Consider the following 23379-nt stretch of genomic DNA (forward strand, 5'->3'; position numbering starts at 1 on the left):
GGTGGCAGGGGACTAAATATCATACATACATACATTTATATTTATAGAAATCTCAGGAAGAAATTGCAGCATGGGAAGACGGGCAGCAAAGCACCGATGTCCTGCTAGAATGTCCTGGCAGGTGGGGGCTGGCAGAGTTGGGGCATGGGCTTTAAAACCCTTTCTGGAAGCAAGGGGTGGGGCAAGGACCTGATGATTGTTGCCACGTGGCAGGGAAAGAGGAACAGAGGAAGGATGATCCTGAAAGGGTGGCCATCCTGATGACCAACCCGTTGTGGTTCTGATTGACTTGGGGGGGTCTCAGCAACAGCTTCTCTGAGAGGAGCTGGAGGGTGGGGAAAGCATGATGGCTGGGGAGGGGCTCAGCCTTCCTTCTCCCCAGGACATTGCTGAGTGGAGCTGGGTTGGTAGTGGAGTGCCCGAGGCCCCCTGCCAGGACGTGTCTAGGTGTGGGCAGCTCTGTGCATCAGCAGAGGCTGTGGGGAGAAGGTAGGGGTGGAAATGGGAAGGTCAGTAGTCTCTCCGGTGGAAGGCAGTGGCCAGTCACCAGGACTGGCTGAGTCAGAACCTGCAAGGAGGCAAGGATCGATGTCAGTACTCCAGCAACCCAGATAATGCTTGGAGAAAATGATGGAAGTCCTGGGCAGGAGCTTTTCCTCCCTTTGAAAGGGGCCCCAGTCCTCCCCTCCTCTCTCTCTAAAAATGGAGGGTCTGCCTGCCCCTCCAGTGGGAAGGGGTACCCTGGAAGATACCAGCTCACTTGCTGGAATCACCAAAGAGGGATATAGGGGACCTGTTTACCCAGCCCCCACCTGTTTAATGGCGGCCAGCTTTCTTGGACCTCTTGGTAGGGAACTTGCAGCTGCGGAAGGCGTCCGTGTCACGGATGTGTTGGCCCTTGAACTTGGCAGGTGAGGCACAGGTGGCATCTGGGCGGGAGGCCTTGGCTTCCAGCCACCTGGAGAGACAGAAACTTGCTGGGTCTGGGGAAGAAGGTGGGAGTGCTGAGGGGAAGGGCAGTGAACTATGGGACCAGGATTGACTTGGCCACAGGATAGTCTGAAGCTGTCATCTTCATTTTACAGATGGGGAAACTGAGGCTCCCAGGGTCCCATGCCTATTAGGTAGCAGATCTAGGATGCATGTCCAACATGTCTTAGTGCGGGGCTAATGTGTCTCTATCACATGAGGGTGGGCTCTGGGAATGACATGGGGGTGTTCTTACCGCCGAAGACCCCGGAGCTGGCAGGTACACTTCCAGGGGTTGTTGGTAAGGGTGAGGGTCTCCAGGCTGTCGAAAGGGAAGTTGGAAGGCAGCTGGTTCAGGCGGTTGTTCTCCAAATGGGCGTGTTTCAGCGTGGTTACACCCAGGAAGGCACCATCTGAGAACTGGGGAGCAAGGTGGTCATGAGTGAATGAGAGAGCACCCGAGTGCCAGAGGGGCAGGGTCCTTCCCTGAACCTGAGCCATGGCGCTTGGAGGAGTTTCCCGGTTTTCAAAGCAGTGTGACCAAGTGGTCGCAGATGATCCAATCTATACAACCCTCTTTGAGACAGGTGGTGTTATTTTCTTTTGTTTTGTTTCTTTTCTTTCTTTTTTTTTTTTTTTGAGACAGAGTCTTGCTCTGTTGCCCAGGCTGGGGTGCACTGGCACGATCTCAGCTTACTACAACCTCCACCTCCTGGGTTCACACCATTCTCCTGCCTCAGCCTCCCGAGTAGCTGGGACTACAGGCTCCCACCACCACACCGGACTAATTTTTTGTATTTTCAATAGAGACGTGCTTTCACCCTGTTAGCCAGGATGGTCTCGATCTCCTGACCTCGTGATCTGCCTGCTTCGGCCTCCCAAAGTGCTGGGATTACAGGCTCAAGCCACCGCACCCGGCCAGGTTGTGTTCTTTTCAATATGCAAATTGGGAAACGGAAAAAGCGCTGTCCTTTGCCCTGGGTCACAGCAGTGGGTAAACAGTAGCCACAGGACCACACCCAGCTCCTCTTCCCCTGGCACCACAATCCCTGCACAAACACTGGGACTGTGGAGCTGCCAGAGTTTGGCCCCAGCAACCCAAACTGGTACATGGTGAACTTGGTCTGTGCTTAGTGGAGTGGGCAGTGGGCCCAGGCTCCCCACAGTCCCAGGGTCCTAGGACTTACCCCAGCTCTGTCCTCACTGCTCCCCCACTGCCAGCCAGATGCTATTTGTGAAGCCACCTTGGTGGAGCCTTTGGCCAGGTTGGACGGCTCCAGAGGAAATGTTCTATTGGTGCCCACACCTTTGCCCAGGCGCCACAATTCCTGTCTGGCCTCCCCTGCCCCAAACCAACCCCTGATTCGCCGCTCTGCTGCCCACTGAAAGACCACTCTGGCACTGGTGGGCCACAGGGGACTTCAACTTCAGCTGAGGAGAGGCAGGGCTGAAGGGCAGGCTTGAGCAGGCTCCATCTACCCAAACAAAGGTTGGCTGCTGCCCAAGTGAGATTCTGCCCACATCTCCACACCCGCGCCCTCTCCTGTGGCCCACATTGAGGTATGAAGGTCTCCAGTAACCAGACTCTCCTCTACCTTGTTGGTCCCCACCCACACCTCCTGGCTGAAGGCCCTGTACCAGGGTGATTTTTCCAGTCCCAGAGAAGGGATTCTGCTCGGATCCAATGTAGCCCCAGCTGGCCAGACACTGGGCACCCCAGGGGAGAAAGGAATGAGTGAGGAAGCAGACAGGAAATGGGTCTAGTGATGGGGGAGGGCAAAGGGCAGTCAGCAGTCTGGAGACAGTGAGGCATGCCGGTCTTCCCTATGGAGAGACACCTGGGGTCTTGTGCCAAGGATTGACAATAGTGGTCTTGCCTTTGCCCCTTCACGGAGCCCATGGGCATGATGTTTGCAGCCTGGGGGAGCCCTTGGTCCCATGCCTACTGAGCTGCAATGCACTTGAGAATGCAATGAATTGTGTCTGTGCGGCTTTGGGCAGGGCCATCCACCGGGGCCTCTGTGGGGCATGGAGAATGTCTTCCTCAGGCATTTGCTTCCCCTCACTCCCCAGTCCCCCACTCCCCCTTAGCACATATGCACAGCCCCCACCAGGAACAGGGTCTCTTTGTGGGCCTGATCTGCCCAGCTCCTCTAGAAGGCTCCTCAATAAACAAACCTTCCTTTATGGGGTGGTAGGTTTACTGGAGACGGGAAAACAGCAGAGGAGGGGTGGAAGGCCCAACAGGAAGAGGTGGCTGCTGCCCACAGTGGGGGGTTTAGGAGCACTGGAGATGGCCCTAGGGGGCCATTTGTGGGGCCAGGGCAGCCCCACTCCTTTTATATGTAAGAATCCTAGGAGGGCAGTGGCCGAGACTGGCAGCCGACAGGGATTAGGGTAGGGATGTGACAAGGTGAGGAAGGGAGGTGGCAGAGCTGTTCACCTTGGAGATAGCCAGAGGGACAGGGAACCTGGGGACAGGGGTTGGTGCCAGCTGTGGCTCTGGCTCCTGGGGCCTCCAGGAAGGGAAGAAGGAACCAGGGGAGAGCCCGCAGCCAGGAGCTCACCTTCTCTAGGTTCGTGTTGTCCAGCCAGAGGGTCTCCAGGTATCTGCCAAAGGACTGGAAGGCATTGTCCGGAATGCTTTTCAGGGGGTTGTGGGACAGCTTCAGCTCCTCCACCACCCGTAGCTTGCTCAGGGCAGCCGAGGGGTAGCTGGACAGCTGGTTCCTGTCCACGTGGAATTTGGCGAGGTTCTCCACGTCGTCCAGGGCCCCGGGCTGCAGGGAGCTCAGCGCGTTTTCGGACAGGTAGAGCCAGCGCAGGTCCTTGGCTCCCTGGAAGGCGCCTGCGCGCAGCTCACGGATTTTGTTGTTGTTAAGCTGCAAGATGAAGAGGTTGACCAGCGGGGAGAGCAACCCCCGGGGCAGCTCGGTGACCTTGTTGTGGTCCAGGTAGAGGTAGGTCAGCTCGGTCAGGTCGTCGAAGGCACCTGCGCGCAGCACGCGGATATCGTTATGGGACAGGTACAAGTAGATAAGCTGCTTGAGGCCGCGGAAGGCACCGGCGGCCACCTCGCGAATCTGGCAGTGCTGCAGGTGCAGCGACACGAGGTTCGGCATGGCCCGAAACGAGTTGGCAGCCAGCACCGGGAAGTTGTTGCGCTGTAGGTTGAGCAGCTTGGTCTTCTCTGATACCTTGGGGATCTTCTGCAGCCCCACCTTGTCGCAAATGACGTGCTGCAGGTCGCCGTGGCAGTGGCAGTTCTGGGGGCAGGCGGCCAGCGCCGGCAGCAGACCAGCCAGGAGGCCGAGGCTGAGCAAGAGCATTGGGCTGGCCATGGCCAGGACTCCTGGGGCCGGGGCTGGGGGCAGCAGCGGCGGCGGGGCGCAGGCAGCGGCGAGTCCTGGGCGCTTGGGTCTGCGGCCCTCTTTATACGGTGGCCCTGACCGCAGCCGGCAGCCGAGCCAGCTCCTACGTGGAGCGTCGAGGCCACTGGGCTTAACTCGCTCGCGCCCAGAGATGCGCCCCCGCCCTCCACGGGGAAGGGGGCGGGGCCCTTCCCCAGCCGGCGACCGTGCATGGGGGAGTGGGACCGTGGCCCCCGAGCCCCGGCTCTAGCCCCCTGCTCTCCTGTGCTGCTCCTCTGCCTACCGCCTTTCCCGGGGCTTTTCTGGGAAGGGGGAATGGTTATGTCTGGAGCCCCGAGTTTACATCATAGAGAGGGAGGCGTTCCCTGAACTTATTTGTTTGCTCAAGTTTGAGCCTCCACGCCGCACCATCCACACACGCTCGGCCGGGTGCCCTGGATGCGAGGCGGGAGGAAGCAGGACCGGACAGCCGGACGCGTCTCCCCGCGGTGGGCCAGCTGGCGGCGCTTTAATGGGGTGCTTGTGCGGCGCCGGCCGAGCGTGAGAGCCGCCCCGGCGTCAGGCTCCCACTTCGGACTCACCGAAGTTGGCCCTGGGGAGACCCGAGCTCTTTCCCCACCCTGGGGCGCGCCCCCACCCCTCTCTCCCAACCCTGCTTGCGCCCCCATCCCCTTTTTCCACAGCTGAAGGCTAAGCAAAAAAAGTGGGAACTCGGGGAGGGTGGCCAACGGGAATGGCAAACACACCTGGAAACCACAGGCCACAAGCACAGTCTCACCATCCTCCCTCCTTCATCGCCCCGAAATATCCCCATCCCTCATCCCCAACCCTAGTGGTCAGGACCCGCCCCTGAGGGGTCTCAGGGTGGCGGCTGAGTGGCGCCGAGGTGTACTTGGCAGAGGCCACATTCGGGCAGTGGCCCCAGGACTGTGAGGACGAGTGCGGGAGGGGGCGGGGCAGGTCGAAGGACCAGCACTGGACGGCTCTGGCTGCCAGACCCTAAGTTCTGTGGGCAGTCCCGCCCCAGCCCGCCAGATTTCTGTGTACCCACTTGCCAGCCACGATGTCCGGATTCCTGTGGAAAGGGGAGGGTGAACAGGCAGGGTCACAGCTCTGGCCTCAGGATGAGCTCCAAGCTGCCTGGCAAAGGATATTGTCTGTGAATGGTGGAGGGAGAAACCAGACCCCACATTGAACCAAACCCTAGTCCTGCCAGAGCCAGAGCAGCTGATATGGGGGAAGCTTGGTGTAGGGAGGAGGATGGATGAGATCTGGTGTCCGTTGATTAAAAGGGACCTAGGACATGGGGTAGCTAGCCTCTCTCCCCTTACCCAGTACCCTCGTGTTGGGGCCTGATTTCCAGCGCCTGCCCTTTTCCCAAACCTCTCTGCCCCTTGCCTCTAGGATAGGGGGGTCATACTTGGCCTAGACCATTCCTTGATGGTATTTAGGCTTCTCCAAGGCTGGCTTCTGGTTTTTCTGTTGCTCAGGCTTTCCAACCACTGGAAATGGGGGAGGTGTTGGGGGTTGCCACTGGTTTTTAAAATCACTGCTTAGGTTGTTTTTTATTTTGATGGAAATAAATTCACGGGAAACTCTCCAGAGCTTGGGGGATGCCTGCCCCAAGGCCAGGCACTTGTTCAGGGTTTGCGGAATGGGGAGGGGGGTGGGTTGTGTTTGTGCCACTCCTAGCTGGGCCAAGGCAGGCTGGCTTTCTCATCAAGTATATGGGGCCTTTGGCTTGGAAGCGAGGGGCAGGGGGTGTGGCCTGAAATCAGGAAGATGGGGTTAAGGCAGCCAGGGGATGGGGAAGAGAAGGGTGGGATGATGGTAATACTGGAGCCACAGGCACAGACAGGTGGCTGCTCCAAGGAAACGGGGCACTGAGAGAGCTCCAGCTGGAAGAGAATGGTGTCCCTGCTCTCAAGTTTCCTTCAGATCTGGGGCCCTGCAGAGATCTAGCTTGCTCACTCCCAGCATCTCTGCCTCCTGACCCCAGGCCCCTACCAATGATGTCTCTGTTTCCACCATTCAGCTGTCCTCCACTTTCCCTTTTCTTTTATGAATTCCTTCCCATTTCCCCAGATAGCTCACCCGATCCCTCTGCATGCGCTGAGCCCTCTTCAGGCACCCTTTCTGGACCCTCTAGGTTGCTTATGGAACCACAGAGAACAGTCCCGTCACATTCTCGAACTTCCCTGAGGACACTGTGGAGCAGAAGGCAGAAAGTGTGGGCAGAATTATGCCTCACACGGAGGTGAGCCCCTGACCAAGACTCCGAAGCCCCACCTCCCATCACCCAACTGGGGTGCACCCAGCTGGGACATCTGTTGCTTTTAGTGAGAGAGCCAAATGGCTCACTCAGGATGCCTAGAGCTCCCCAGCAGCAGCAGTGGTGTGCTAGGCCTGGCCTGGAGCGTTCTCTGTGGGCTAAGCATGAAAGGGGGAAAGCTGGAACAGTGGCTGTGAGTGGCTGCCAGCTGAACTTCTCCGCAGCCTCCCTTCCTGTCTGAGGTGTGTTTTTGCCAAGCCCACTGTCTGTTTCAGGGCAGCCAGGGTAGCCTCAAAGAGGAGCCAGAGCACAGAGAGTTTTCCTACATAGCTTCTTTTCCTCCAGTGGTCCCCGGCTCTCGCTTTAGCAGAGTTTCTCTTCTTGCTTGGCATAAACACTTCATTTCCCAAGCAGCCTATCCCTTTGGGGAGGTCCCTTTGCCCCTCAAAGGTTACCCCAGAGTGCATCTCAATCTTAAACGCCCAGCCATGCCTCCTTTCCTGCTCCAACACTGGGGCTGTGCCAGCTGGCTCCTGATTTCCCCTGCACCCTTCTGCTCCCGCCCCTGGGGGATTGCTGCCCCTGTGCACAAGTGGCTGCTTCCACTGGTGCTGACTGCTGTCCTGGTGTGAATATGCCCTGCCCTCTCGCCAGAGCAGCCCTGTACCCAGGGTTTGAGTAGGGATGTGAGCCCCCTCCCATGTGTCCTACAGCTGCACTGCCATTCTCACTAGGATGCTCACCTGGAAGGGAAACAGGGGCAGACATCACTCACCCCATTTCACAGATGCAGACAGGCACATGGAGGCTCGGCTTTCCTTGGCACGGTGGCCATGGCTCTTTGCTCTACCAGACTTTCAGACTCTGCCTCTCCTATTCACATGGTGTTGCCATGCCACCCTCTTTGGCTTATTTACTGCTTAATGGGAAGTAAGAGGAGACTCCCTTCTCCTCTGCAGTTTATAATTCTTCAGCTGGCTCTGCAGTCCACAGACCTCTTTCTTTGCAGCAGCTGCCTGCCTGCTCTGTTTCCTCAGCACTCCCAGCTTGGGCCTCAGCTCTTCTTTCATGCCCAGCTCAGGTCTCTGACCGGCTTTGGGTCGACTCTAGCCTTTGTCTCCCTTCTCTGGATGGGGATAGGCAGAGCCAGGGGGCCTCATTCCAGGTGGTTGAGTTGGGGGGCTGAGAGCAGGCAAAGCTCTCTCCATTTCTGAGGACCACCTATGCTGAAGTAAGAGGATAGGAAGCCCCAACCTGAGGCTGTCCTGTCCCAGGCCCGGATCATGAACATGGAGGCGGGGATGCTGGCAGAGCTGAACACGCCCGGGGAGCTGTGCATCCGAGGGTACTGCGTCATGCTGGGCTACTGGGGTGAGCCTCAGAAGACGGAGGAAGCAGTGGATCAGGACAAGTGGTATCGGACAGGGTGAGAAGGCAGGGCGGGTTGGAGGCTCTGGCTGCTGAGGGGAGGCTGGAGGTCTTGAGGCTGAGCTGGGAACATTAACCTGGCACCGTGAGGATGTGGGTATCAAGATGACCCCTCACATGCTGGAGACTTAATTTCCAAAATGTATATGGTGGGGATGATCATACATAGCACAGAAGAAATCAACTGGGTCATCATCCTACACCAGCAGCTGCAAAAGCTGAGTCCAGATTCAGTCACTCATTTGTTAGCTCAGCAAATTCTTATTAGAATTCCTTATGTGCTAGCACTGTTCTCGCTGCTGGAGGTCCAGAGGAAAGTAAGATGAGAAGTATCCTCTTTTTGGAGGAAAACAGATGATGCCTGACATCGATAAATAACACCAAGAAAATAGGCCAGGCACGGTGGCTCACACCTGTAATCCCAGCACTTTGGGAGGCCGAGGCGGGTGGATCACATGAGGTCAGAAATTCGAGACTAGCCTGGCCAACACAGCGAAACCCCACCTATACTAAATATACAAAAATTAGCCAGGCATGGTGGCGCGTGCCTGTAGTCCCAGCTACTCGGGAGGCTGATGCAGGAGAATCACTTTAACCTGGGAGGTGGAGCTTGCAGTGAACTGAGAACGTGCCATTACACTCCAGCCTGCGTGACAGAGCAAGACTCTATCTCAAAAACAAACAAACAAACAAAAAACACCAAGAAAATAAAATAGGGTTATAGGAGAGAGAGTGGCTGTGGTGGGGAGGGGAGCTTCCCTTAGATTGAGTGGACAGAGATGTCAGGAGACATTTGAGTTAAGACCTGGAAAGAAGCCAGTCATGAAAAGCATATGTATAGATATGTTGGAGAGAGAGAGAGAGAGAGAATATGTTATAGGTATTGGTTTGTATTTGTCTGCCTCCCCTCCCCTTACTAGACTATTAATTCCAGAGACTGTGTCTTGTTCCTGCTATGTCTCCCAGAGTCTAGAGCAGTGGAAGACACACAGTAGGTGGTCAATAAATGTTTCATGAGTGAGCAAGCAAGTGAGTGAACAAGGCAGAGGTGACAGGTCGCCCCTGGGCTTTCCTTACAGAGATATCGCCACAATGAACGAACAGGGCTTCTGCAAGATCGTGGGCCGCTCTAAGGATATGATTATCCGGGGTGGTGAGAACATCTACCCCGCAGAGCTCGAGGACTTCTTTCACACGCACCCGAAGGTGCAGGAAGTGCAGGTGAGGCACCCGGCTCAGGTGAGCCCCCAGAAACAGGAATCACACACGAACAAGGTGATGTCTGATACTTTTCCCTGGCCCTGGAAGGTCGTGGGAGTGAAGGACGATCGGATGGGGGAAGAGATTTGTGCCTGCATTCGGCTGAAGGACGGGGAGGAGACCACAGTGGAGGAGATCAAAGCTTTCTGCAAAGGGAAGGTGGGAGCCTCCGCCCAACTAAGCTGATGCTGCTCGGTTCTTTGTTCGCCCACTCCTCTGTCAACCAGCCTGGGGTGGGGGTTGCTCTGCCCTCGACGAAGCTGATTCCCAGCCAAGCCAGCCCCTGGTCCCCTTCCCATACCTCTGTGAGCTTGCCCAGCCTCACGCCTTACCTCCCTCCCTCTGGTCTGCAGATCTCTCACTTCAAGATTCCGAGGTACATCGTGTTCGTCACAAACTACCCCCTCACCGTTTCAGGAAAGGTGTGTAAGGTGAAGGAGACTGGGGAGGGCAGCCTGGGCTCTGGGGTCCCATGGGGCCCCACCTTTGTTTGCTTCAGCAATGGGTGTGGAGAGGCTGGCAGTAGGCTGACCAAGTCACCTAATCCTGGTTTGCCTGGGGCTTTCCCTGTCTTGGCACTAAAAGCCTGAGAAACCCCTTATTCTTGGGCATAGCAAGACGGCTGGTCACCCTAGCTCCTTTCTCTTTCCTCTAGATCCAGAAATTCAAACTTCGAGAGCAGATGGAACGACATCTAAATCTGTGAATAAAGAGGGAGGAAGGGTCTGCCCAGGCCCTCCTCCTGTCCATCCTCCGTACTCCCCTTGTCTGTCCTTGTGATTTGGCATAAAGAGCTTCTGTTTTCTTTGGCCTCTTGCTGGTGGGCTCTCTTGGCAGCTCCTATGGGATGGAGAAGGGAAGACACTGAGGGAAACTAGCACTTTCAGACCTCCTATTCCTTGTCATTGAGAGTGCAGAGCACTTTGATGTGGACTATCTACTTAATTTAACCCTCACCCTTGGTATCCCTTTGAGATCCCAACCCATTTTTGTTGTTGTTTTTTGAGACGGAGTCACCCAGGCAGGAGTGTAGTGGTGCAATCTCAGCTCACGCAACCTCTGCCTCCCAGATTCAAGTGATTCTCCTGCCTCACCCTCCCAGGTAGCTGGGATTACAGGTACCCACCACTACCCCCAACTAATTTTTGTATTTTTAGTAGAGGCGAGGTTTCACCATGTTGGCCAGGCTGGTCCTCAAACTCCTGACCTCAAGCAATCTGCCTGCCTCAGCCTCCCAAAGTGCTGGGATTACAGGCATGAGCCACTGTGCCTGGCCCCAATTTTTTATTTTTAATATACTCTAATTTAATTCTTTTTCACATTGTTGCCAGATTAGTCTAGCAAGAAGTATTCTTTTATATATATATAACGGCTTGATTGAGATATAATTCACATACTATCCAGTTCACTCACCCCTCCCCCGTTTTTTAGAGACAGGATCTCATTCTGTCACCCATGCTGGAGTGCAGTGACATGATCATAGCTCACTGCAGCCTCAAACTCCTTGGCTCAAGCAGTCCTCCCACCTCAGCCTCCTGAGTAGCTGGGACTGTAGGAATGTGCCACCATGTCTTAACTAATTTTTAAACATCTTTTTGTAGAGACAGGATCTTGCTATTTTGCCCAGGCTGGTCTAGAACTCCTGGGCTCAAGCAATCCTCCTACCTCAGTCTCTCAAAGTGCTGGGACAATCCACCATTTAAAGTATAGAATTCAGTGGTCTTTAGTATATTCACAAATATGTATAACTATCACCACAATCAATCTTAAACATTGTCATCACCTAAGAAAGAAACCCCATACTCTTTAACTATTATCTCCCATCCCCAGCCCCCTTCCTCACCAACCAGCCTCATTTTTATTTTTTATTTGTTTTGATTGGTGAACCTGGGGCATCCCTAGTAGGCAGGGCCAGATAAAGCAGGTTGTACCTTGACCCAAGAAATAAAAACAGCTGGGTTCCAAAAGGCACATAGGTTCCCAGCTCACAGGAATGGAAACTTGCCTCTTGCCTGCCCCCTTACCTCCTAGCATGCCTGCCCCCTTACCTCCCAGCATGCCTGCCCCCTTACCTCCCAGCGTGCCTCTCCCCTTACCTCCCAGCGTGCCTGCCCCCTTACCTCCCAGCGTGCCTGCCCCCTTACCTCCCAGCGTGCCTGACCCCTTACCTCCCAGCGTGCCTGACCCCTTACCTCCCAGCGTGCCTGCCCCCTTACCTCCCAGCGTGCCTGCCCCCTTACCTCCCACCGTGCCTGACCCCTTACCTCCCAGCGTGCCTGCCCAAAGCAGCAGCAGCCTCCTCTTAACTTTTTCAGAAATGAACATAGGTTTAAGGTACTTTCAGTACCAGTCTCTAGGCTAGGTATTTTCACATTATTTTCTCTCCAAATCTTCCCAACAATCCTATCAAGTAGCCATTGGTCCAACTTCACGAATGACCCAACAGAAACTCAGGGAGTTTCAGTATCTTGCTCAAGGTCGCACAGCTGGATCAGAACCCAGCTGTCTGTTAAGCAGGTTCACTGCACACTGGTTACCAACTTGTCAAAGTCCAGTGAGGTGAACACCCACAAGTTACATAACGCTGAGTCCAGTGAGGTAAACACAAGGGACATGCAGTGTGTTTATTACCTATAGGTAGACAGTAAGGGACAACAGAAGGCTGGGATTCATTTGGAGCTGGACCCCTAAGGCTCAGAAAAACTGCTGAGGCAGATGGGGGATGGACTGTTGTCTGCGCATGCCCGACTTTTTTTTGTTGGTTTGTTTGTTTTGAGATGGAGTCTCGCTCTTTTACCGAGGCTAGAGTGCAGTGGTGTGAACCCTGGGATTCAAGCAATTTTCCTGCCTCAGCCTCCCTAGTAGATGGGATTACGGGTGTGCACTACCATGTCCAGCTATTTTTTTATTTTATTTTTTTTTAGTAGAGACAGAGTTTCACCATGTTGGCCAGGCTGGTCTTGAACTTCTGACCTCATGTGATCCACCCGCCTCAGCCTCCCAAAGTGTTGCGATAACAGGTGTGTGCCAACACACCCAGCCAGCCAGACTTGTACTGAAGCTGAGGGATCCCAGAAACCAGCCTGCCCTGTTTTTTGTTTGTTTGTTTGATACAGAGTCTCACTCTGTCTCCCAGGCTGGAGTGCAGTGGCACGATCTGGGCTCACTGCAACTTTGGCCTCCCAGGTTCAAGCAATTCTCCAGCCTCAGCCTCCCGGGTAGCTGGGACTACAGGTGTGCACCACCACGCCCGGCTAGTTTTTTGTATTTTTAGTAGACACGGGGTTTCACTGTGTTAGCCAGGATGGTCTCAATCTCCTGACATTGTGATCTGCCCTCATCGGACTCCCAAAGTGCTGGTATTACAGGAGTGAGCCACCTCGCCCAGCTTCCGCCCTGGGTTTTATACCCTGAGGCCATGTGACATGTTGGGCTGAAGTGCTGAAGGACATCCTTTTTCTAGGGGGACTGGAACAGAGCATGGCTGTGCTGGCCAGACCTTCCTTCCCTCAGGATGTTGCGTTCTCTGCACACTCTACAGTTTTATTTATTTATTTATTGAGACAGAGTCTTGCTTCGTCACCCAGGCTGGAGTGCAGTGGCATTGTCTCAGCTCACTGCAACCTCTGCCTCCCAGGTTCGAGGGATTCTCCCTGCTCAGCCTCCTGTGTAGCTGGGATTACAGGTGCCCACCACCACGCCTGGATAATTTTTGTATTTTTGGTAGAGACGGGGTTTCAGCATGTTGGGTAGGCTGGTCTTGAACTTGTGATCTCAAGTGATCTGCCCGCCTCGGCCTCCCAAAGTGCTGGGATTACAGGCATCTACAGTTATTCTTGAGAACTACAAGCAAGAAAGAAGGGGAGACCCAGGTCAGTTCAAGGCCACTGGGAGAACCGTCCTGCACGGCCTGCCTCTGAAGCCCATGATGTTTCTGCTTTGTGGGACAGTTCTTCAGGTGCCTGCTTCCCCAGGCCTTCCCCTGTGCTGTCTCTCCTGCACACACCATCTGACTGGCCTCCCAGTACGTACACCTCCAGATGCTTGGGTTGCCCTGACCCAAAACAGTCTACTCTCCCGGCCAAGCCAATTGCCCCTGGGATTTTCTGCTCCTCCAAGATCCAGCGCATAGCCCTGGTGGCGGTTCATGCCAGTACAATCCTTGGTTACTCCGGATACTGAGGCAGCAGGATCGCTTGAGGCCAAGGAGTTCAAGACCTCCCCTCTCCCAAATATTTTTAAATGAAATTAAAAGGAAGATCTAGCCCAAGTGCCTCTTCTCCCCTACTGACTCCCACACTCTTATAACAGATGACCTCACAGCACTGGGCGCACGGCTCTGGTGTCCAGCAGGCAAGGAATTAATTAAGCCTTGCCTGTCCTGGCCGGTTGGCTTACCTCTCTCCTGTCAGAATGCAACCTGGCTTTCTGCACCTAGATGTCCCCAGCGCCCAGTTCTGAGCCAGGCACGTCAAATGTCAAGGAATTGACTAAGAGCTCCTGGATAGGTCCGGGAACTCGCCAGGGCACACGGTGCCAAAAGGCAGGCAGCCCGCCCCGCGGGCTGGGTTAAGAACCGACAGGAGGCCGCAGTGAGCGCCCGGGCGCCCGACAGGTGGCGCCGCAGCCCCGGGCCCGGGCCCTCTCGGCGCGCGGTCACCCAGCCCCTCTTCCTTCCGCCGGCTCCGGACTCACAGTGAGCCCTGCGCGCATCTCTTACTCGGGTCTGTGCCCCGCGCCGCGGTGGGCGCCATGGTGCTCCCCGGAGCCCGGGCCCGCGGCTGGGCGGCAGCAGCCAGAGCGGCCCAGAGGCGCCGCCGCGTGGAGGGCGCAGGAGGGTCCCCGAGTCCTGAGCCTGCGGGCCGGCGCGCTGCGCTTTACGTACACGTGAGTAAGGGCGGGGGCGGAGCCCGCGGTGTGTGGCCGCAGCGGTGGCCGTGACCGTGGCGGTCCAAAACCCAGGTGGCGGCTTGTCACTCTATGAACCCGCCTGCCGTGTTTCCGTGCCCCCGTACGAGGTCTGGGATGGGACCCGGTGCCTTGGCAGGGAAATGACTTGGTACAGAAACCTGAAGTCTGCTTCTCACCAGCTCGGTGACTGACCAAATGGTTCAAATTTCACAACAGTTTTCCTCTTAGCAAGACAAAATTTTTTAAGAGCCGTGTTCTGATTCGGTAGCTGGGAAAATGGCCCGTAGGAAAATTGTATGAAAATTCTTTGATCCCAGAAAGAGCTTGGATTGCGTTCCTTCCTGACTTCTGCTGGTTGGAAGAGGCAGCGTAACAAATGTTGGAGTGAGCCTCAGTTTTCTCACACTGAAGTGGATATAATAACCCCAGTGCGACTGCCTTGGGGAGTTGTGTGGCTTAGATGTCCTAGCTACTGTGGAAGGACCTCGGGATGGGGGTGGGGATGGGATTGGGGATGTGTGCGACTAAACCCTGGAAGTGGCCAGGGCAGCTCTCACTGTGCACCTGCACCCACTGCCCCCAGTGGCCTTACTGCGAGAAGCGCTGCAGTTACTGTAACTTCAACAAGTACATCCCTCGCGGCGTAGAGGAGGCTGCCATGCAGAAGTGTCTGGTGACCGAAGCGCAGACGCTGCTGCGGCTCAGCGGGGTGCAACGGTGGGTAGTGGGGGCTGTAGGCAGCGTTTTGGGAATTATTTGGAGGAGTGGTGGGGGATAGGTGCAGGCATCCCTGAGGGCTCCCCCAGGTCTCATTTCTCCATTTTCTTTCCCCAGGGTGGAGTCTGTGTTCTTTGGTGGGGGGACTCCCAGTCTAGCCAGTCCCCACACGGTAGCTGCTGTCCTGGAGGCTGTGGCACAGACAGCCCACCTGCCTGCAGACTCGGAAGTCACATTGGAGGCTAATCCCACTTCAACTCCAGGCTCCAGACTGGCAGAGTTTGGGGCAGCAGGGGTCAACAGGTTGTCCATAGGCCTCCAGGTAACCCATGGCATCCAGCCCATCCCAGTGCACCCTGCCCTTCAGTACTATCTCCTCTTTGGTCACATTCATTCATTGGACAGACATTGATTGAGCACATTCTGGGTGCCAGGGACACAGTAGGGCCTAGTGTGACACTTTTGTAACTCCTTAATTGTCTGCTGCTGTCATAGACCACAAACTTCATGAGAAAGGATCAGGTGTGGCTTTTCTATTTCAAGCACCCACCGTAGTGCCTGGCACATAGTAGGTGGTCAAAAAGGATTTGCTGCATGACTGGAGACACGGGGGATGCAGACATGTAGCCAGATTATTGCAGCATGGTAAATGCCACCTGTAAAGGGGGTCTCTATAAAAGGCTTCCAGAGTATAGCCTGAAGGGAGGTCATGCTGATGAAATCACTGAAACTTTTCTGGAGGAGATGATGTTTGAATGAAGAGGAGTTCACCAGGTGAGGGGGTGTGGGGGAAACAACACAGGACATGGAAGAGCCTGGCATGTTTTGGGGGAGCTGTGAGTCATTCCTTGTGACTGGAGAGGCTGGAGACAAGGCTGCAAGGTAAAGTCCAAAACCTTTGATGTCTACTAAGGAGTCTGGGTTTTGTCCTAGTAATGATAGGTAGCCGTTGAAGGTTTTTAAGTAGGGAGAAACCTAGTCCTCTCAGGTTGAGCTCTGATATTTCCATAGGACTTCTGGGTTGTGGGCTTGTTCTGATGGGTACTGAGAGAAACACATCACTTCTAAGATATGCTTACCCCAAAGTGCATATCTTGAATCTAATTGTGAGGAAACATCAGGAAACCCTGAATTAAGAGACTTTTACAAAGTTATTGTGGTAAGAACAGACAGCATGAGATCTACCCTCTTAATAGATTTTTAAATGTACAGCACTGTTAACTATAAGCAGTGTTATACAGCCAATCTCTAGAAATTATTCATTTTAAATAATTCATTTAAATAATAATTATAATCATACATAATTTATTTAAATTCATTAAATTATGCATTTTAAACAACTGGCCTGTATTCTTCAAAAATGTCAATGTCATGAGAGACAAAGGCTGAGAATCTAAAGGAGACAAAAGAGACAGCTGAATACAATGTGTGGCCCCTGACTGGGGAGGAAGGAGGAAATTACTACAGTAGATGTTATTGGGACCATTAGCCAAATTTGAATATGACAGTGCATTATGTAATGGTGTTGTGTCAGTGTTGCATTCCCTGAACTCTGTAATTGGACTGCGGTTATGTAAGAGAGTGTCCTTGTTCTTTAGGAAATACACATCTAAGTATTTAGAAGTTAGGGAGTATAATATCTATAACTGCTATTCAATATAGTGGCCACTAGCCACAGACTAGTGAGCATTTGAAATGTGGTAAGTTAAGTTTAATTAGCTTAAATTTAAATAACCACATGTGGCTACTACCTTTCATATTGGACAATACAGATACTGAACATTTCCACCATTACAGAAAGTTCTTTTGGACAGTGCTAGTTTATAACACTATGATTTGGCATAATCACATGTATGTATGTTTAAAAAGAAATCTGGACAAATGGTGAATCTAGATGAAGGTTTTTTTTGTGATTTTCTTTCAACTTTTCTATAGGCTAGAATTATTTAAAAATGAAAAGTAAAGTAAATAAAGACTGTTGATTTTGGAGTCGAACGGTCCTAAATTCCAGGTCGAACTTTGCAACTGTATGGCCTTGGGCAAGTTGCTCAACACCTCTGAACCTCAGTTTTCTCATCTGTAAAATAGAACTAATATTGGAGGGTTACAAAGGAGGTTACAAAGATTAAATTAGACACTACGTAAAGGTGCTTGTCACATAGCAACCCTTCTGTGAACGGCAGCTCTTAGTGCCAGCCTTCCAGCTCCTGCCTTCCAGCTGCCTGCCACATGCTGCGTTCTCCCTGTTTCCGTGTCTACAATGGGGTGGAGCGTTCTTTTCGCTGTCTGAGCTGCTGATATGCTTACACCCACCCTCTTTTCCCAGTCCCTAGATAACACTGAGCTCCGGCTGCTGGGACGGACGCACTCGGCCCGCGATGCTCTGCGGACGCTGGCAGAGGCCCGGCGCCTCTTTCCCGGGCGAGTGTCTGTGGACTTCATGCTGGGGCTGCCGGCCCAGCAGGTGGGGCCGTGGCTTGGGCAGCTACAGGAACTGCTGCACCACTGTGACGACCACCTCTCCCTCTACCAGCTGTCCCTGGAACGGGGCACCGCACTCTTCGCCCAGGTGCAGCAGGGTGCCCTTCCAGCCCCTGACCCGGAGCTCGCAGCCGAGATGTACCAGAGGGGCCGGGCTGTCCTCCGGGAGGCTGGCTTCCGCCAGTATGAGGTCTCCAACTTTGCCCGGAATGTAAGTTCTGGGGCTGGTGGCTGGAGGTGGAGGATGAGCAGACTGCAGTGTGACCGGGGCATTGTGACCTTCTGAAAAGAAGGATCCTGACTGGGTGCTCTCAGGCCTGAGATGGTGGGACATTCTAACCTGGGGCCCCTTACCTGAGCAGAAACTAGACCCGCCCTCTTCACTCTGCACTATTTCCTCCCTCCCCGCAGGGGGCGCTCAGTACCCACAATTGGACTTACTGGCAGTGTGGTCAGTACCTTGGCATTGGGCCTGGTAAGTCCTGTGAACTACAGAAAGAATGACTCAGGAGAGGAGTGTCGTGGCTGGGTGATCTTGGGCCACATTAACCTCTCCAAGCCTGTATTTTCTCATATGTAAAATGTGGCAAAAAATAATACCTCCCTATAGAACTGTTGAGCATGAATTATAAGGGGCTTAATGTCGCACCTTGCACTGCGGTTCTCAGCCTTTAGTGTGTGTGAGAATCTCTTGGAGGGCTTGTTAAAACCCAGGCTGCTTAGCCCCACCTCCAGAATTTCCAACTGGACAGGGCTGGAGGAGAGCCCAAGAATTTATATGTCTTGGCATTTTGGGATAGATGATTTAAAAAGAGAAAAGGACCTGGTGTCGCGTGCCTCTAATCCGAGCTACTTGGGAAGCTGAGGTGGGAAGATTGCTTGACCCCAGGGGTCCAAGACCAGCCTGGGCAGCATAGTGAGATACCATCTCAAAAAAAAATAAAAAGAATTTACACTTCCAGTGTGTTAGAGGCAGTTGCTCTAGGGAGCACATGATTTAAATCTGGTAAGCACATAGTATTAACAGCCATTAATGTGGGGATGGTTGTTGATGTTGTCAGGGGCCCATGGGCGATTTATGCCCCAGGGGGCTGGAAGCCACACCCGGGAGGCTCGCATCCAGACACTGGAGCCTGACAACTGGATGAAGGAGGTGATGATGTTCGGCCATGGCACCCGGAAGCGTGTCCCCCTGGGCAGGCTGGAGCTGTGAGCATCCAAGGGCACAGGGCTCTCCCCCAGGGTCCCCACACCCCAGGACCACCTCTATTTGTACATCTTTTATTTCCTGCCTTGCCCTGGCCCCTGCCCTGCCACATACTGTATGGTCCCTGTTAACCTCTAAATGCATCCCAGTGAGGAATCTGGAGAATGGGAGGCGCACAGGCCTCCTCTCTAAGACTCCTTGATGATTTTTCTTTGAGGCTGGAGGAAGTTTTGGCCCTGGGGCTACGCACCGATGTGGGGATCACTCACCAGGTAAGGAGTTGGGATTCTTGCACACAACTCCCTCCTAAGTCTTGCGGAATCAGTGCCCCCTCCCTTCCACCCCCCGACACACATACACCTCCAATTTCTGTGAGATTGGCAGCTAGAAGTGGGGCCCGGGTCCAGCCGAGGCCTGATGGGCAGAAGCAGTGAGCAGTGGCGCATAGCTAAGAACCCGAGACCAGGGCTGCAGAGATCCAAGTTCCAGCCCCCATTTTACTGCAACCTTGGACACAAATCCTTTCACCTCTCTCAGCCTCAATTTTCTGAGCTCTGTGAAGCAATAGATAGATAAAAGGTTTCCACTTGTTTTTAAGGAGCACTGAAACCTCTCATAGGAAGCACAGTAGATAATGATCAAGCAAACCCAGAGCTTCTCTGGATAAAGTCAGAGCCATAAAGCACTGGCTGGAGCTGGCTGAAAGGGGAGGGAAGAGAGGAGGAATAGAGGAAGGCCTGGCCTGGCCTGGCCTGGCTGGAAGCTGGGTTCCAGCCTCAGTGGAATAGGAGTGAAGGTGTCCTCCTCCCTGCTGGCCCATTGGCCTGGTTCTGGTTTCATGCATGTCAGCTGCTGAGATCTCCATGCTGGACTGGACCCTCCCCCACTTCTCTCCACACCCCAACTACGTGGCCCAGAGTAGCCAGGCCAGCTCCCCACCTCTGACCCTTTGGCTTCCCCAGCACTGGCAGCAGTTTGAGCCCCAGCTGACCCTGTGTGACGTGTTTGGAGCGAACAAGGAGGTGCAGGAGCTGCTGGAGCAGGGCCTACTGCAGCTGGATCACAGGTGTGTTGGGGGGTGCCAGGCAGAGGGGGCTGAAGCATCCCAGGGAGCCCTGACTACAGCTTTCCACAGACCCAGGAGAAGTGAGAAAGACTGACTGGTAAGGAGGGGCCTGCGGGTGCTGGGGGCTTGGCCCTGCTGGGGGATGGCTTGAAATTGGTAAGATGAAGTAGTCACCTTCAGGCCTCTTGGTTTTCCAGGGGTCTTCGGTGTTCCTGGGAGGGTCTGGCTGTGCTGGACTCTCTCTTGCTGACCCTCCTGCCTCAGCTCCAAGAGGCCTGGCAGCAGAGAACCCCCTCCCCTGTGCCAGGAGGATGACCAACTGTTCCTGTGTTCCAGGGTAACGCCAGGTGGGTTTTGAGGGCTGGGTCGGTACTTCAGACATCTCTTCTCCATTGTCAGGTGCCATCTCTGTTCCATGTGGTCATTGCCCCCTGGCATCCCCAGGGGAATGGCAGCAGTGAGGTAGATGGGAGGACATTTCTGGTCGGGGAACTGGCATCCCATTCAGCATCTCAGGACTCACAGGCCAGCATGTGTTCCATGGCTGGGAATTGCTTACCACCCACATCAGTTTCTGTTTACCTTTTTGGCATTAAATAATGAACAGTGTTTGGAAATCTTTCTACAGGAAATTACCTCCCCAAGAGAAGCCTTCCTTACTTTGGAGTAAGGTCCTACGACAGCTGGATGAGTCAGGAAAACCATGTCCCCTCTAGGTATTATTAATATAAGCAGGAAGGGATCTACTATAGGAATGAACTATTTATAAAACCACTGAAAGGGATAGAGAAGTGAAAATTGGAGAAAGCCAGTAGCAACTGTCAGAAATCAGCAACGTGCAGGAGGCACAGAAAACTCCTGCTGATGGTCTTAGCTTCCAGCTGCACAAAAGCAGATGATGTACAGGAAAATGCTCAGAAGATGCTCCAAAACTCATGCCTACTGTCTGCTACTGCTGGAAAAGGAATCATGGTTTCTAGAAGTGCCTCTCATTAGTGGACTTTAAAGCAAATCCTGGCTGGCAGGAAATTCTGAGGAATATAGTTCTTAGGCTTCCAGCCTCTACCATGCAGGAGAGAACACAGAAGGACTGATGTATGTTGGTGGATCCATGTATGTGTCCAGCACAGTGGCCTGCTGGACTCTGAGAACTGGAAAAGATCAGAGCAAGCCTTGCCTCTTATCTTTGGGAAACCAGAATAAGTTTGGGGTGGTAGGAGCCACACAGACTCTCCTGAGTCCCCTCACCCACTTCCTTCCCACTGTGCCTTTCCTTTGAGAGTGAAGGTGGGTGGAGTTGCCCAGAGAAAGGGGAGAGAATTCGTGAAAGATCCAAAGTGTTCGTAATTCTCCTTTGTCCTTTTACCTACAGAAATGGTCACATGGTTCTATTAAATAGCCTAATAAACACATCTGGAGCCTGCCTTGACTGTGGTCCTCTCCTTTGTCTGAGCTCTTTCCCAGAGTGTGAAATCCTGATTTTGGGACTAGAAGCTTAGCCTAGGGCTGAGATTCCTTTCCCCACTCACTACATTTTATTTTGAAGGATTTCAGACCTACAGAAAAGATGAAAGAATAGTTCAATGGAGGCTATATATCCTTTGTCCATTATGTATCTGTAAAGTCTGGAAATAGGCAAATATTCATAATGCCATCAAGAACATCTTCAATCTATTGAAAAATATGGTAGGCCAGACGGGGTGGCTCATGCCTATAGTTCCGGCACTTTGGGAGGCCAAGACGGGAGAATCACTTGAGCCCAAGAGTTTGAGACCAGCCTAGGCAACATAGCAAGACTGTCTCCAAAAAATAAAATGTTTCCAGACTTCGTAGTCACCCTATAGATTCATCAATTGTTAATTTTTGGCCACACTTACTTCATCTTTAGATAGATATGTGTGTATAATTTTTTTGAATAATTTAGAAGTTGTAGACATCAGGCCAGGCACAGTGACTCACGCCTGTAATCCCAGCACTTTGTGAGGCTGAGGCAGGTGGATCATTTGAGGTCAAGAGTTCAAGACCTGCCTAGCCAACATGGCAAAACCCCTTCTCTACCCCCCCACCCCCCAAAAATACAAAAATTAGCCGGGCATGGTGGCACGCACCTGTAGTCCCAGCTACTCGAGAGGCTGAGGCAGGAGAATCGCTTGAACCTGGGAGGCGGAGGTTGCAGTGAGCTGAGATTGTGCCACTGCACTCCAGCCTGTGAGACTTCGTCTTTAAATAAATAAATAAATAAATTCATAACTACATACAATCATAGATAATTTCAGCCTTTCTCCATTAAAAAAGAGCTTTTCAGTTTTTAAAGGGCTGATACTTTTTTTTTTTTTTTTTTTTTTTGAGACAGGGCCTCACTGTCACTGAAGCTGGAATGCCATGGTATGACCACAGCTCACTGCAGTTGTGACCTTTCAGGTTCAAGCGATCCTCCCACCTCAGCCTCCCAAGTAGCTGAGACTACAGGTGTGCACCACCATGCCTGGCTAATTGTTTAAGTTTTTGTAGAGATAGGGTCTCCCTATGTTTCCCAGGCTGGTCTCAAACTCCTGGGCTCAAGTGATCCTCCCACCTTGGCCTCCCAAAGTGCTGGGATACAGATGTGAGTCATTGTGCCTGGTGAAGGGATGATACTCTTAACCTAGAAGTTGTATGTTATATGTATGAGACGGAGTGGGGAGGGGCATTTTCCTGGGAAGAGGCTCCATAAGTTTCATACCTTATGTCATAGGGTACCATGATGCCAGAAGTAATCCAGTACCACTGCCAAATGAGGCATGCTAAGCTCAGCCTCTAGCTGAGTGACTAAGAATGGGGCCTCTCCACCTCTCAGGTAAGCACGTGCGCTTCCCATGTGCCCAGTGGGTGTGAATATAAGTCCTTTCTTGACCCTGTGGTAACATGGTAAGTGTTACTACCTCTCTATTCATGAAATATTAAGCAAGCACAAATGGTGTGCCAGGGACTGCACTGGGCATGCAGGGAGGAACAAGACCTGTTCTGGCCCTCGAGGCACTCACTGCCATGTTGACAGATGTGTAAAGAGATTAATTCCAGGCTTGTCAGTCAAGGTGTGCAGGCAGGTCGTGGGAGCCAGGAGCATGTTTAGTTCAGAGGGACTAGGAGCAGGACAGGAGAATACCCTTTTCTTACCACCTCCATTGGCCCTGCTGTCCTGGAAAGCCTGGCCCTGGGGCAGCCTGTGGGGTGACCTGTGCTGCTCAGGGAGTTGCTTCCTGAGACTTCCCCTGATCTTGACATTCAAGAAGCCAGCACGGGGCTGAGGCAGGTGTACCATCAGATAACCTGGGACCACTCAGGTTTCTCCTAGCTGCCAGGGCTCGTGCCACCTGAGATGTCCAGGCCCTCCCTGCCAGGACACCTCATGAGGCCTGTGCCGAGGAGCTGGGTAGGAGCCAGGGCCAAGAGGGGGTGGCACAGATCACCTTCTGTGACTCAGACTAGGCTTCACCAGATGAATCAGAAGCTCCTGGAGTTGAAGCCCTGGAATCTAGCTTTTCAATGCTCATAGATGGCCCTAATGATCATTCCCTTTTGGGAACCCCTGATTACAATCATTTCTTGCCTTCCATCCCAGGAGACTGGGGGCAGGAGGAAAGGGGGACATGGCTATTTCCAGTGTCCCATGACAAAGTGGGAAGGGAGGCCTTCATTTCACATCCCAGCCCTTCCA

General features: G+C 53.3%; 3 protein-coding genes across 8 annotated transcripts in view; 2 read left to right on the top strand and 1 right to left on the bottom strand.

Moving 5' to 3' along the window:
* The window catches only part of ACSF2 (acyl-CoA synthetase family member 2), a 49190-nt gene extending 39085 nt beyond the window's left edge, over positions 1–10105 (top strand). The window contains exons 11-16 of the mRNA XM_010386137.2: positions 6490–6597; positions 7887–8038; positions 9120–9261; positions 9349–9459; positions 9654–9722; positions 9956–10105. Coding sequence (XP_010384439.2) covers positions 6490–6597; positions 7887–8038; positions 9120–9261; positions 9349–9459; positions 9654–9722; positions 9956–10006 — 633 coding nt within the window. The 3' untranslated portion in view covers positions 10007–10105. The remainder of the gene's footprint in view (positions 1–6489; positions 6598–7886; positions 8039–9119; positions 9262–9348; positions 9460–9653; positions 9723–9955) is intronic.
* On the bottom strand, positions 14–4470 carry CHAD (chondroadherin). The gene is made up of 4 exons (XM_010386136.1): positions 3537–4470; positions 1226–1389; positions 813–958; positions 14–568 (listed from the first exon to the last, which is right to left on the bottom strand). Exons 1-3 carry the CDS (start codon positions 4308–4310, stop codon positions 817–819), a joined length of 1080 nt encoding a protein of 359 aa, XP_010384438.1. The 5' UTR covers positions 4311–4470; the 3' UTR covers positions 14–568; positions 813–816.
* A 3868-nt stretch (positions 10106–13973) lies between the features above and the next one.
* RSAD1 (radical S-adenosyl methionine domain containing 1) lies at positions 13974–22477 on the top strand. Of its 6 annotated transcripts, none has more exons than XM_010386140.1 (10): positions 13974–14187; positions 14795–14928; positions 15046–15250; positions 17255–17620; positions 17821–17884; positions 18471–18618; positions 18834–18888; positions 19579–19682; positions 19880–20029; positions 22417–22477. In XM_010386140.1, the coding sequence occupies exons 1-9, from the start codon at positions 14053–14055 to the stop codon at positions 19995–19997; spliced, it is 1329 nt and encodes a 442-aa protein (XP_010384442.1). In that variant the 5' UTR covers positions 13974–14052; the 3' UTR covers positions 19998–20029; positions 22417–22477. The 6 variants fall into 6 exon arrangements, with proteins under 6 accessions (XP_010384442.1, XP_010384441.1, XP_030779440.1 ...); XM_010386139.1 differs by lacking the exon at positions 22417–22477 and adding an exon at positions 20311–21105; XM_030923580.1 differs by lacking the exon at positions 22417–22477 and adding an exon at positions 19752–19779 and having other exon boundaries at positions 19880–19995.
* Positions 22478–23379: the final 902 nt, after the last annotated feature.

This window comes from Rhinopithecus roxellana, chromosome 19, assembly GCF_007565055.1.
Source record: "Rhinopithecus roxellana isolate Shanxi Qingling chromosome 19, ASM756505v1, whole genome shotgun sequence".
Taxonomy (NCBI): Eukaryota; Metazoa; Chordata; class Mammalia; order Primates; family Cercopithecidae; genus Rhinopithecus; species Rhinopithecus roxellana.

Excerpts from the sequence above, each read along its gene's own strand:
- CHAD (XM_010386136.1), bottom strand. The coding sequence starts at position 4,310 with ATGGCCAGCCCAATGCTCTTGCTCAGCCTCGGCCTCCTGGCTGGTCTG. Across the intron at positions 1,390-3,536 it reads ACAACACGAACCTAGAGAAG|TTCTCAGATGGTGCCTTCCT; the intron begins GTGAGCTCCTGG and ends CTTGCTCCCCAG. Across the intron at positions 959-1,225 it reads CAGCTCCGGGGTCTTCGGCG|GTGGCTGGAAGCCAAGGCCT; the intron begins GTAAGAACACCC and ends CTGTCTCTCCAG.
- RSAD1 (XM_010386140.1), top strand. The coding sequence starts at position 14,053 with ATGGTGCTCCCCGGAGCCCGGGCCCGCGGCTGGGCGGCAGCAGCCAGA. Across the intron at positions 18,619-18,833 it reads CCCCTGGGCAGGCTGGAGCT|GCTGGAGGAAGTTTTGGCCC; the intron begins GTGAGCATCCAA and ends TTTTTCTTTGAG. Across the intron at positions 19,683-19,879 it reads CTACTGCAGCTGGATCACAG|GGGTCTTCGGTGTTCCTGGG; the intron begins GTGTGTTGGGGG and ends TTGGTTTTCCAG.